General features: G+C 34.3%; 1 protein-coding gene across 1 annotated transcript in view; it reads right to left on the bottom strand.

Moving 5' to 3' along the window:
* Window positions 1–14,904, bottom strand: part of LOC145694940 (5-phosphohydroxy-L-lysine phospho-lyase) — a 97,383-nt gene that overhangs the window by 29,311 nt on the left and 53,168 nt on the right. The window contains exons 3-4 of the mRNA XM_081771727.1: window positions 11,856–12,090; window positions 7,007–7,100 (exon numbers count right to left, since the gene is read on the bottom strand). Coding sequence (XP_081627853.1) covers window positions 7,007–7,100; window positions 11,856–12,090 — 329 coding nt within the window. The remainder of the gene's footprint in view (window positions 1–7,006; window positions 7,101–11,855; window positions 12,091–14,904) is intronic.

The following is a 14,904-nucleotide window of genomic DNA, read 5'->3' as shown; positions in this document are numbered from 1 at the left end:
AATTCTAGAATTGGTCAGAACAGCTCAACGGTTGAGTCAGTGAGGTGTGAAAAACAAATGGAATTATCACATTATCTTCCATTAGTTCGTCAAAAAAGATATTTGTTTATTGCTTAAGATTAACGTCTCTTTTTAGCACCAAGACTATATGAGACGTGGACTTATAGTTTGAGATGAATTCCGAACCACAGTGATGCGTTCAAATCTCAATGTTCTTCTGAACCCGAGTCACGTGTATTAAAGGCGTGCACTAGACCAGTGGGGAGAGCTCCCAAAAAGGAGAGACTAGAACCTATGCATAACGCGTTTTACACTTATAAAGATTTGCTAGTTAATATACTCCCTCATTCGGAAAGGACTTTTGTTGTTGTTGTTGTTGTTTAACATCCCTCGGTTATGCCCTTTAGGCTAAAGACAACGGGTAATTAATGAAAGTGAATCATTGTGAAATTAAATTTTGTGCTCTTCCACCGAGAATCGAACCCAGGACAATGTCTACTAAACGCGCATGCGATAGCCACTACACCAGTTAAATAGTTACTGTGACAAATTTGGTTGGTCAAAAGTGATGGTCGCGGATAATGGGTCTCCTTTCTTGAGTGGAAAAGTTATTGAATATTGGAAACATAAAGGAGTGAAGGTGATGCACTCACCACTCTAACACCCTCAAAGCAATGGCTTGGCTGGATGAAAGATGCAAACAATTAAAAGCTTGATGAAGAAAAAGTTTCTAGTCAAATTACCGGACTTTGACTAACAAACAAGTAAATCAGATGTTTGGTGGAATTTTGTGTGGTCTAAGATTTACTCAATCAAATAAGCTCAACAATTCACCTGCCAGCTTAATGTATAATTTCAAACCAAGGTATAGCTATAACGTAGAGAAACATGCTCAAGTGAACTGAAGGATAACCGATCTTTGTTACCCCAAAAACAATCAGACAAGGAAAAGTTTTATACAGGGCAACGTGTATAAGTATTGAATCAGCCTGGGCGTTTTCCTAAATTCGTACAAAGGACTATCAACCATTGTTTAGGAAGATGTTTATATGAGGTAAGTGTCAATTATAGAATCAGAATTATAGGATCATGAACACCAGTTACGACGCAATGTTGCTACAAAAATTTCAGAGGGTTGTCAAAGCACCAAGGAAACGTCAAGGAAGGATGAAAATGGCACCCTTCAATTTGACTCAAGATCTGTAACGAAATGATAACCACTGCATAAGGACAGCAATTTTCACGAAGATTCGTGGATAATTCTTGGTGACGCTATAAACATTACCAGCGTCATCACTATAGGGCAACATGAGAGCAGTCAAACCATCCTGAGACGATCAAACAGAGAACGCAAATGTGCTCAGCATTATTCTCCGGAATAATAATAATAATAATAATAATAATAATAATAATAATAATAATAATAATAATAATAATAATAATAATAATAATAATAATAATAATAATAATAAAAGCAGGAGAATGTTGTAGGATAGCGTAGAAAGCGTTCATAATTTAATGCTGGCTTGTTAGATAATTTAAAGAAAGGAAAGAATTTTTATGATTATGTTTACCACTAGTATTTCGTATCTTGTTATATCTTTACGCTTAACAAAAAAAAAAAAAAAAAGAGAGAGAGAGAGAGAGAGAGAGGGAGAGAGATGACCTAACTGTAAAATCTGACCATTAAGATTGGATAATATGATTAAGTAAATAATAAAGAATTAATTAATCTAATATACTTGTAAATAAAATAGAGAGTTAGTTTGTGCGTTTGTCTGTCTGTTCGTGTTCGGCCTGGGGACCAGACAAGTGGACCGAGAGTTACCAAATTTTGGTTACGGATACCTTGGTCCAGATCCCAGACCAAGACTAGGTATTTTTTTTTCAAATTCGAACCAGGGAGGTCTCAGCGGGGGGGGGGGGGCGGTTTGCCGGGACATATAAAAGTAGTAGAAAATGACTGATATTAGTGTCAAATTCATAGCTTTAGCGGTCGCTGAGATCAATGGTGGAACTCCGATCACATCACCCCATTCGGTTGCGGGCCAGGGGTCACCGGGGAAAGGGATACCGAGACAAGTAAAAATAATCCAAAATGACCGATATTAGTGTCAAATCCATAGTTTTCGCGGTCGCTGAGATGAATGGTGATACTCCCACAGGCGTTGACTTCCAAATACAGTCCCATCGCTTGAAAGCCAGAGGCGTATGTTTTTTTTTTTTTTTAATTCGAACCAGGGAGTCTCAGAGGGTGTTTACCGGGATATGGAAAAGTAGTACAAGATGACCGATATTTCTTTTCTTTCGTTGTTTAGTTTGTTTACATAGATATTTTATCCCATGCGAAGAATGAGTATTTAAGCTAGTAAAGAAATATACATGCTCTTCATAAAAAAAGCTGTTTGTTACGGTCATAGTAATACTAATGATGGTGGAATGTTTGCTTCCTTATGGTTCGGATGACATCCCGGAACGTTATTTACATGTGCGAAAGGAGTCGATCATTGCAAATTCGTAGTTTCACAATTCCCGAATGCGCCTTACGGTTATTAATAGATGAAAGCATGTTGTTTAATATTTATACATCACATTAAATCATTAGTTCAACGTCCCACAAACTAGATAGAAATAACTGAGTTAATGATGTAAGAACGAAAATAATGCGGATAGTCGAGGAAGCGAGAGAACTCCGAGAACCATCCACCAATTCGGTGTTTATTTACCACAGAAACCAATTGCGCATCCATGGATTGAATGCAGAAACTTTAGCTCCAGAAGTAAACGCTCTACCGACTACGCCACCGACTTTGTGTTTAAGCTAGTATGAACATAAAAAATATTTCAAATTTGCATCACATCTGAAACATGAATAATCCTTTTCGATTTTGGCGGAAAATAAGATTTAAAACAGCAACATCTGAGCATGATGGAGATCCCATTTACGATTTTTTTTCTATAGCATAGGTATGACATTATCAATGTTAAAACAGAATTTGCAGACCATGAAACTTCGTTACTTCCACAGTGTTCTGAAAACAAATTACTATTATTATTTTACGATAATTTGAATCGCAAATTCTGACCGTCCCTTTTTCTTATCTTTTATTTCACTGCGTATCGCTAAATAAAAAAACCTAGTCCTTGTTACGTACTTTCGAGGCGCGCTAACTGAGTGTATCCATGGGAACGCATCAAAGAATAGTTCTTGTGCTCCCACTCTTAAATGTTACATTTCAGTTACAATTTTTTTTTTTTATAATTTTGTCAGAAAAAATCTTGTTTAAGAAACCTTTGAACATTTTGTATTGGCACTGAAAAAGCATACAAAAATTTGACTTAAAAATGACTAAAGAGAGAGATACTGAACTTTATTTGAACCCAAATACCACAGATGTTCTCAAATTGCCGCATTATTTCTGTCAAAATTATTTTAAAATAAGAATAAACAATGTTTATTTTAAACTTATGATACAAATCATCGTAATTAAATCATTACAAATGTATAATTACTGACTGGAAATGATTAAATATGTACATTCATGTCCAAAATTATTGTCGCATGTCTTTAAATATGTTGTTGTAGGAATATAATTTGATAACGAATTCGCCCGGTATTTCTTATAATGTTAGTTTGTGTATAATCAGCAAAGACCTGTATGTGGCAAATTTCATGTCAAAAGAGCAATAAATAAGAACAATAAAACGAAAATAATTTTTTCTTGTCCATTTAGCAACATTTTGTTTTACTTATTCTAATTTTCTTAATTATAATTCTTGTCCTATGAAATTTACCACAAATATACACTTCCTGATTATATACCCAGCATCAGTATTAAAAGTATACTACAAAATTATTATCAAATTATATTCTTACAAGAAGACAGTTATAGATATGCGACAATCATTTTGGACATGAGTGTACCTAGAATGAATAGCATTAAATATTGCGTTATAAACACAAAGTAGAAGTAGACTGTGGTATTATAGACATATTTCATATTTAAAGAACAAGAGCCTTATGCAGAATCGTTTTGACGCATGATTAGCACCATACTAAAGAGTTCGACTAATATCTTTCCTACAATAGTCAGGCCTTTAGTATGATGCTAATCATACGTCAAAACGACTCTGCATAAGGCGGCAAGAGTCCAATAAAAATTGTCCAGATATTCACTGAGTTTTAACCCAAAACATATGCCGATGTGCAACCTTACCAGCAATTTTCGTAAACTCATAAGCTCCTCCAAATTAAACCTCTTTGCGAATTAAATCACTATAATGAAAACACGAAAGCTAAGATACGAGTAACTGTATTCCAAAATCCTTTCACTTGCGTGATTAGCTACCTTCACTTAATACACGAGGGGAAACGAAAAAGGATAAAGGATGGAATTATGCGTGCATCGAAAAGAATATGTCATTGGATCGTTGATCTAACTGCATTGGTTCTAACTAACCAATATGATATTCCACTGCACAAACCAAAAAATAAATAAATAAATAAAATAAAATAAAATAAAATAAAATAAAATAAAATAAAATAAAATTAATAATAATAATAATAATAATAATAATAATAATAATAATAATAATAATAATAATAATAATAATAATAATAATAATGCGCACAACTATTACACAAAGTTGGTGGAAAACAAAGATTAGTTTCTAAGTTTGAAGCTGGCAATTATTAAAAGCACACTCAATCACAACTGAAATCATCTTAAAATTAAGATTTTAAATGTTTGTTAAATCTCATTCTTAACAAATCGAAATACCCTGAGTTTAGGAGAATTCTCTTACTTTTCCCAGTCCTCTGAAAATCCGTAATATTTTCTGATTTTCCAGGTTTGTCACCACCGTAACTGTGTCAACTATAAAGCAAATCAAGTTAACAAAATGATAAATGGAGATTGAAACGAACAGAGCTGTGTCAACTATAAAAGAAACCAAGTAAACAACAAGTATAGAGATTGGAATGAAGCCCACTGGTCAACTATAAAAAGAGACCAAGTAAATAGGTGATAAGTATTTGGTACCTAGATAATATTTGTGAAAGCGAAATGCAAACGCAAAATAAAAGTAAAGAATAAGATTAATGTAAGAAATATTTACGAAGAATAACAATTTAATTTGTGGTTCTTTGAATAAAGGATTGCAAGCAAGCAATAATTTGGGGAGAATTGCAGTTGAAAATAATCGATTTTTTTAAGCAAAGAATACCTATAAATTGTTAAAATACAGACATGACTGTCAGATGAAATAATTTATTCCATTGTATCCTTCTCTTTAAATTAGAAAAGAAATTTGTAATTTTCCGATATGAATTTACAGATCTACAAAATTAATCTCTCTCTCTCTCTCTCTCTCTCTCTCTCTCTCTTTCTCTCTCTTTCTCTCAGGTCAGCACCTTTTTGATTAATTTGACGCAGCGTTTCTTACCTCTCTATCCTGATCTAGTCGTTACATTTCCTTTTCTACTTTATAGGCTACATTTTAATCTCGGTCTTCTCTTCTGATATACTTACATACATAATTCTTTTTTTTTTAAGTCAGAAAACATACGAGCAAAAAAAATGTTCTCAAAATTTTCGACTTGACATGAGTTGACCCATAAACAAAACAGCTTCTTTCTATTTTGTGATTAGGAAAATTGAATATGCCAAATTAATTATATTTTTCAAGTTATTTCAGAATCATTATTATTTTACGTCTTTTCTTTTAATACCTTCATAAATATGAAGTATAAGTAGATTTTATAAATGTATTTTACTCTACTTTTCCTTAACTTGTCTCTCCAAAGTCAGTTTAAGCTTCGATTAGACGAATGAAAAACTTAATCTAACTTCTTTTCTCTGCTACATGTTTCTTAAAAATGCATTTGAACTGATGTACGATCATTCAAAACATTTTTTTTCATCTGTTATTACCAATGCTTTTAATTATGTTGGTGCGCATCACAGCAATGGACCGACATCTTTTAGATTTAATATTAGGTCTATTTTACGAAAATGAGAATAGTTGAAGATAATAATGATAATATAATACTTTAAGAAATTTTTCATTTTGATGTGGAATTGAACCCTAAAATATTGTAAGGTTCCGCATGTCCCCATAACATGCGATAACCATGTGTACTAACACGTGCCAATGGTAAACAAAACAACGCAGACGACGGACCTGAAGAGGAGTCGCCAACAGTCGGAAGGACGAGGTTCACCGAAGGAAGCCGACACTACAGGATAAAAGGGAGCTGCACGCCTCGACTAGCATCAATCTGCCCAAGTTGATCAAACCACCTGAAACCCCTCTCACGACGCTTGGTCACCGAGAGGTACCTTTCCTTAAGCCCACGACGCTTGGTCACCGGGTTCCTACCCTCTCTCACGACGCCTGGTCACGGAGAGAGAGACCTCATCTTAACCCCTCTCACGACGTTTGGTCACCGAGAGAAACCTCACCACCAAAAGCCCACGACGCTTGGTTACCGGGTTCGTATCTTAATCTAACCCAATATATTAGAGAAACTACTTATTATAATTTTTGTATTTAAGAAGACTTTTTATAATAAAAGGTGAAGGGAAAGTCCAAATCCCGAGTACATTAATTGCTCTATCCAAGAAATTTTACAATATTGATAACTTTCTATCCGTAAAAAATATATTTAGATTACATTGTAAAATGTAGAAAACAAAACACCTCCACTACAATGTGAATATCAGTGTATTAGCATCTTACGATCAGGAAAACAAAGCATCTATTTATTACAAACCTACTGCCGCAATTGACTTATACAATATAGGTTTAGCTCCCACACATCAGCAGCTACATCAACGTATAATTACTTGTGAAATTCGGAACCATTGCAGAGAAATCTCCAATTATACTATAATATCGAAAACTTACCCCCTTTCTTACTTACTTATTTATTGATAATAAGCTAAATGAGATACAATTAAATATTAAGAGACTTAAAAATATCTCTACAGATTATGATACTTACCACGTGAACCCATTCTGGTTTACCATTTCCTCCAGGAAAATTAAATTTGTAAGGAGAAATATCAATCAGAGTTGTAAGGTGTCCATGATAAGCACTGCAATTAAGAAACATTATAACCATTACTTATGGAATATTAAATGTATAAAAATAGTTTAATCTTCGTGTAGCTGTAAATTAAACAATTTTAAGTACCTGAAATTTTGACTTGTTTAGAAGCTGAAAATATTTACATAAAATTTCATTGTGGACTTTCACAATGTATCCGTCGTTGAAATTACAAAGCAGTGTACACAAATTTTCCTTAAACTGAAATTAACTTTTCTGAGTTCTATTTTCGTTTTCTCGGAATATATTTTGTTATTGGAATATTTGTATCATTATAAAAGCCAATGAATAAGATTAAAATAAAATCAAACATTATATAAATTATTTACCACCGCTTTGAAATTTCTACAACGACTTGTATAAGGATCCATTACATAATTTAATAATAATAAATCCTTCCTGTAAGTACAAATTAGAACTGACTACAAAAATCAAAACATATACATATGTCAAATACGAATGTAAGAAATGGCAAGTTCTGAGAATCACCAATCCTTAAAGATTTGAAACTATACATTTTGACGGCAAAAATACCTGTATCTGAAGAAACTTCTGAAATAATCCGGGTGGCGTAATCAAGTGCTGCTTGTTAGGCTAGCAAACACAAGATGTGCTACTTGTAGGTCTGAATCCCGCTTTATAGCATGAGTATTCATAATTATTTTACTATTTATTACATACTGTCTCTTTTCTATTTACAGGATACAATCATGGGGCATAAAATGTATTTTTTCTGTCTAATAAAATAGTTATAATTATTTGTAATTTGTAAACCACATTTGGTTTTTTGTTTTCATTGTTTATTTATTGCCTTCAATTGGCATTTTCAACTTTTTTTTTACTGATGGATTAATGTCCTTGAAGAATAATATTCTAGGTCAAGGAAAACCAGATATGAAAGTACTATTACCACACGCAGCTTCGTCAGATTATCAATTATGTCCATTATCAAACTTAATAAATTTAGAGTAGTTTGCCAGTTCAACTACAAGCTGACTTTATTCAGTTTTTTCTACGAAAATTTAAGTTTGTCTAATGAACCGTATAGTTTTACGAAAAGAAAGATCCTATAAATATAATTGTGAATTAACAGGAGTCAAGTATTGTGTATCTAACGAACCAAAGACAAATCTGTGCCAGAAAAAGATTAACTAAAATGGTTCATTTATTAAAAACTCTAGGTTAGATTGTCTGCAACTAAAGACACTTCTGTAATAATTCAGTTGGCATAATCAACTGTTGTAGTGTTATTTATTTGCTACTACAATTATATTCATTCAATTAAGATATTATTTAATAGAAATTCTTTCGAGTTATGGATGAAATAAAGAGTTCTCAATAATTTGCCATTCCTATAACAGTCATTCTGTCACGCTTTTACACACTGTTACTATAGGAAATAATACTTTGTCTACACTTTATCATAACTTTACTGTAAGACAGAATATTGATTGGTCAAAAGTACTTCACATGCTACAACGTAAATACACAAGCGAGACTAAAAAAAATAAAATAAATAACAGTACATATATCAAAACTAAACAAAAGATTTCTTTCAAATTTATCAAAAAGAATTTCATTAACTTACATGTTTGTAGGGTATGAGTTTTGATACGAATTGGTTTTGTTTAACTGTTTTCTGGATCCAATACATCATCACCATCATCATCCTCACTTCCTTCTCCTTTTGCTCTTTCTTAACTCTTCCAATTCAGGGCAATTATATATACTTACACACATACATACATACGAACACATATACAAAATATGTTATATACCAAAAAGTTTTTCGAAACAATCACAACTATAATTTGAAGTATCTCAAAAAATATTGGATTTACATAACGAAACACAACATATTTCAAATGTTCGTTCTTTGTAATTTATATCTACAAATTAGTAACTTTTTTTTAGTATTTTCTCGTCGTAACCACTGATCTAAATAAGATAGTAATGGTATAATCTTCTGAAAAATCTTCACAAGTAATTTAGAGCTGAAAAAATCAAAGGGGAGAAGTAGGATGCCAACATGCAGGAGAAAAGTGCCTTTCACCCGCATCTCTGAGTGGCATTTTTTCTGTGTGTAGTCGGTGTCTTCGTAGGCTTTGCTTTTCTAAAATATTTGGGCTGAAATGAGAAATTAATAATGAAATTAGTATATTTTTCTTTCGGGTTAAAACATATTTTTCCTGAAAAAAGGAAATTATTAATTGTCTACGATGAATTATTCAAACGATAAATTCAGGTATTCACAAAGTCCTTTTCAAACTGTGGTTTTCGTGAGTTATACAAAAAAATCTTCGAAATGGTGTCGTCTTTGTGCCTATTGTTAATAAAAAAAATGTTTTGCTTATAAAACTTTATATTCTTCTCATACAACTAAAATTTAAACTTCATTCACTACTGTTGCAAACAATTCCAAGCTAATTTAAGGAAATAAACTGATGCATGATTGAAAATATTAACTCGGATTAACCTTGGTATAAATAAATCACATAATTAATGCTAAAAGTTTTCAATCAGTGCTTCCATACGCAGAATTGGAAAATGTAATTTTAGTTTATTGTACTTATGAGAATTCCAATGGAGTAGAAAGTCTAATGACAGTATTTCGTTATTAATAAGCATAATACGGGGCGCAAGTAATTAAAAAAAAAAAACGCACACACACAAGAAAACGATAGAAGAAATTTATTCTGATTGATATACAAGTACATACCTTTGCTATTTTTCATCGTAGTCACCTGAACCTCCAGACATTTCTGGTAGCGTGGCACAAGCTTGCGTATTCTCTCTGTGTAAAAATCTGCCACCTGAAAGTGCAGCCAGTTCAGAACTGATGTCTTGAGCACTTCACTGTCGTTGAAACGCTTCGATGCAAGCACGGTAAGGTGAAGAAAAACAAAGAAATCAGTAGGAGCAAGCTCAGGACTGTAAGAGAGATGACTGAATAATTCCCATCGAAATCTTTGAATTGTCTCAACAGTATGAGCAGCTGTGTTTGGGCACGCGTTGTCATGGATCAGAAGAATTCCGGAGCGTAGCATTCCTCTTCGCCGATTTTGGATGATACTTCGCAGATTACTTAGTGTTTGGCTATACACTCTGTTGTGATTGTTCGTCCTGGTTCCAAGAATTCCAAGGATCACAAGCATCACACTCTTTTGATCCACAAATATGGTTGCGTGATTTTGTGAACTGATAGTTTGCTTGAATTTCTTTGCTCTAGAAGAACCAGAGTGATGCCATTGCATTGACTGCTACTTCGACTTCACAATGGCGTATGATATCCAAGTTTCATCCCCCGTCACTATGTGAGAAAAGAGATCGCTCCCATTCTTTCCTCAGTGGACCAAAAATTCACGTGTAACTTATTTTTTGCTCTTGTGAGCGTCTGTCAACATTTTTGGAGCACATTTCGCACGCAGTTTCTGATAACCCAGCTTGTCAGTCACAATTCGATGTAGTGCTTTCGCAGACACTTCTACAAGTTCTTTGGCGAGTTCAGTTATTGTGAACCGGAGATTGGATCGCACTTTCTTGTTAACGCGTTCCACCAGATCGTCCGTATGAACACCGTCCGCTACGTTCATCGTCGTGAACATTTGAACTTCTTTCCCTAAATTCTCTGCACCACTGCCTGACCTTCCCTTTACTCGTTACAGTCAGTCTGTAAATGACACACAATTTCCGATCGATGTCAGCTACATTCTGTCATTTGCCGTTCAGAAATCATATGACAGATCTCACTTCACATTTGGCGGGATTTTGTATTACGGCAGCCATTTCACCTTGCTGCTACTCGCACGTATTGAATTCCACACGAACGATTCTATCTCTGTTGTTAGCACAGAATACTAAGGTATGCTCCTGCAACTTCATCAGTGTTGCCAACCCCGCGTTGTCGTTGTATAGTACAACTACACTAAACTGGAACGTTTTGTGTGATTTCAAGTGAAGTTCCGTCTGATTCTGTGAAAGTTCAGATATTTAGAAGTGAAACATTTGTTACAGTTCCCTGGGAGGTAAGTGTGTAGTTTTATTTCTTGAAGAAGGGATTTTGTTTGATACATTTATATCATAACAATTGATGCCACGAGATTTGATTAGAAGTTACAGCTGATACTTGAAGAAAACGCCATTAAAGAAGATGGCACCCACCGAAAATTTCGGTAATTATTATATGGTTGACGTATACCAAAATTAATCCAAATTAAGATTTCAAGCCAAATTGTTGTGTTTAATTTCAATAGCAGACACGTCTGTCCTTGTTCAGCGATTGCTGAATAAATTTAACCAACTGAAGACATATTGAGCACGATGCTGCTTGTTTATGAATTGTTATAACTGAATAGAAGCATCTATATAGTTTTGTTTTTCAAATATACATTTTAAGTAATTATAGACAGGACTTTATGAACACAAAATTCAATGAAATAATTTATTCAAAAATATGACCAAGCACTTTAGAACAAACTAAACATTAGCATCTAACAAAGTTATATCGAAGTTTTACAGGTACTAACAAGTTTCAATTTTTGCGAAAAACTTGGAAATGAAATATGTAGTTTTACTTGAAGTTTTTGTTCTTTCTTTTTACCTAAAATCTTCCTTTGTCGCCATTTCATAGGTAAAATATTTTAAGTGTTTTCATACGTCATGTATTTGATGGTTAAACAAGTTGCAAGGAAAACAACTAAAATAATTCGAGAAAAAATAAAAGTTAAGAAATTTTCCTACTTACTGATCCAATGTGATGACGTCATAGTTTTTCGTGTGCGTTCTAGCTAAACGAATTGCTAGGTCGTTGGCTTCTGATCCTGAATTTACGAAGAAACAGACTGAGAGAGGATCTGGCAATAATTTCGTAAGTCTTTCGGCATACAGCACAAGGTTATCATGAAGAAAGCGGTTATTGGTGTTGAGAATAGCCATTTGTTCACATCCGGCCTTCACGACATCTGGTTGACAATGACCAACTGGAAAAAAGAAATACATCAATATATAAAAGATGCCCTACCTGACTGACTGACTGACCAACGCTTATGTCAAATTGTTTAATCTAGAAACTAGAAGATGGCCACATTCTTTCCGAAAAATACCTTTTCGGAAAATGGATTTTTTGAAAATGAAAAATGAAAAACGAAAAATTTTTCGAAAAAACGGAAAACGAAACATTTTCCGAGAAACGATAAATGAAAAGATCTTTCGAAAAACGGAAAACGTGAAACAAGAAACTGAATTCATTTCAGTTGTTAAAACTTTCAAATTAAACTATGCACAGGCACGTAGCCAGGATTTCGTAATTGGGGGGGGGGGGCGTGACATTAAATACTGTGGTTATCACACCAGGAGCTCGATCAATCTAAACTATTTTACTGGAAACGTATACTGGTTTGTTAGGACAATAAAATGAGGATCAGTTAATAAGTATTTTAATTACAAACTATGAAGAAATCTTGAGTAAAAGAATATAAAAAATGTATTGAAAAAGATTTTGCAATATTTACGTTCCTTCCTTTGTTCATTCAAATGTAAGAATTTTCCTTCCATTATGATCTCAACTATTATAAAAAGTATATATCTAGAGCAGGCCTGCCCATGAATTGGCTCCCGGAGCCGAAGCATGAGCGACAACGAGCGGAGATAAGAACAGGTGAGCACAGGTGTTGGTAGCTCCGCCCCTTCCACTGCATCCGATAAGTGTTGCCAACCACACATGATGGTAAAAAACCTACGGCCAAGCCTGGTCACAAATTCGCACGATGTTGAAGCATTGAGCAGACGCAAGCGTGAAATGTGCAGGTGTGCTCTCCCCCTCCCCATTTCGAAAGCAGTGACGCGAAAACACTGCAGGAAATAATATTGGTACGTTTTTTGATTCAGGAAGACGCATGATAGAGGTTACAGTTAGCGTTGAAGTAACTAACAAATGAAAAAGAAAGAAAGAAAGAAAGAACCTAATATTAAACATGTCAGCTTACAGACGTAAAAACAACTGCAAAAATCGAAAACGAATTGTTTCAGGCCTTTTTTAGCTTGCTTACACAATTCGTGACATTGTATTACATTAGCACTCGGTCTGTAACTTGTCACTCGCTTCACGTTTGCTAAGTTGTGAACGCCTTTCGTTGCTAGATTGATAGCAGAACGACGGGAGGTTGAAAATAATAATAATAATAATAATAATAATAATAATAATAATAATAATAATAATAATAATAATAATAATAATAATAATAATAATAATGCGTATCATTATTATTATTATTATTATTATTATTATTATTAGTAGTAGTAGTAGTAGTAGTAGTAGTAGTAGTAGTAGTAGTAGTAGTAGTAGTAGTATTCGGACCAAAGACGGATGTAAATGGGGATTGGAGGAAATTCATAACGAGGAATTGCATAGTTTATACCGCTCACTTAACATTGTTAGGGTCATTAAGTGTAGAAGGCTCAGGTGGCCATTCCGTGTAGCCAGAATGGAAGAAATTAGAAACGCTTTCATAATTTTAACTGAAAACCCAATTGGAAGAAGACCACTAGGAAGACCTAGACGTAGATGGGAAGACAATATTAAGATGGATCTTGCAGAAATAAGAGTACAGAGTAGAAACTGGATCCAGTTGGCTAAGGACAGAAGTTAGTGGAAATATGTTGTAAACGCCGCATTGAACCTTCGGGTTCCATAGGCCATAGAGTTAGTTAGATATTATTATCTAAAAGAAATGTTCAAATGTTGTTAAGAGACAATTACACAGAAGAACTGAGTTCCGACCAAACACTAATTTGCTGGAAGGAAATTCCAGTGCAGTCCAGCCCACTTTAAGCGTTATCCGTGCAATCCACGTTTCATGTTCAAGACATTGGGAATAATTGTTCGTATCATTCAGTTGGAACGTTCCCTTCCAAGTTTACGCTGTTACAGTAGGCCTACAACATCGTGACTTTCAAAACCAGTCAGTAACTATCGAAGAAAGACAAGCGTGTAGCTTCAGTCGTTGATATGATTTAACATTCTTTTTCACTTTTAACAAGCTACCGGCAAGCAACCAGCCAGGGACAATATATTTTTCCTTATTAAAAAGACACTTTTTGTTAAAAAAAAACTAATGGTACCCACTAATGGTCACTCTTAAAAATGGAAAATCTCTTTGGCTCTCTTAATATTTTTTGATTCTTTGCGATCAAAGTAACATTAAAAGTGGAAAAAATGAAATGAAATCTTTGGGTTTTACGTCCCACGGTTATACCGGTTAGGCTAAAGGAGACGGTGAAGATAAGTAATGAATGAAATGATAGAATGAAGAAAGTGGGAGGAAATGGGAGAACCCCGAGAAAACCCACACACACGGTGTTTGTCCACCGCAAAGTTCACTTGGCGGGGGCTGGGATCGAACCCGGGACCCCAAGCACCAGATGTGAACGTTCTACCACTGAGCCACCGCGGCCCCACTTGAAAAGTGGAGTAAGAAATACTATTCTTCCTATTGATAGTGGCTTCTAATCTCCACAACCAACCCCTTGCTAAGCCTATTCGTACACACATACATGCATAAGCTAATTTTCTGGAGATAATACTTAGATAATTACAAACAAGTGCTACAGTGTTTTTTTTTCGTATCAACAGATTATCTGTTTTCCTAAAAAGCGAAACAACATACCCGCACTCGGATTAATTGAGTTGATTTTAGTTTAGCGTCCCTTTCAGCAGCGAGGCTATATGAGACGTGGACCTACTGATTAACGTGGAATCCGAACCACATGAGCTCCCGCCGGGAATCGAACCCGGG

Source organism: Thermobia domestica, chromosome 1 (genome assembly GCF_964235325.1).
Source record: "Thermobia domestica chromosome 1, izTheDome1.hap1.1, whole genome shotgun sequence".
NCBI lineage: Eukaryota > Metazoa > Arthropoda > Insecta > Zygentoma > Lepismatidae > Thermobia > Thermobia domestica.
Note: the sequence above shows the minus strand (reverse complement) of the source record. Positions and strands in the feature narration are given on the sequence as shown.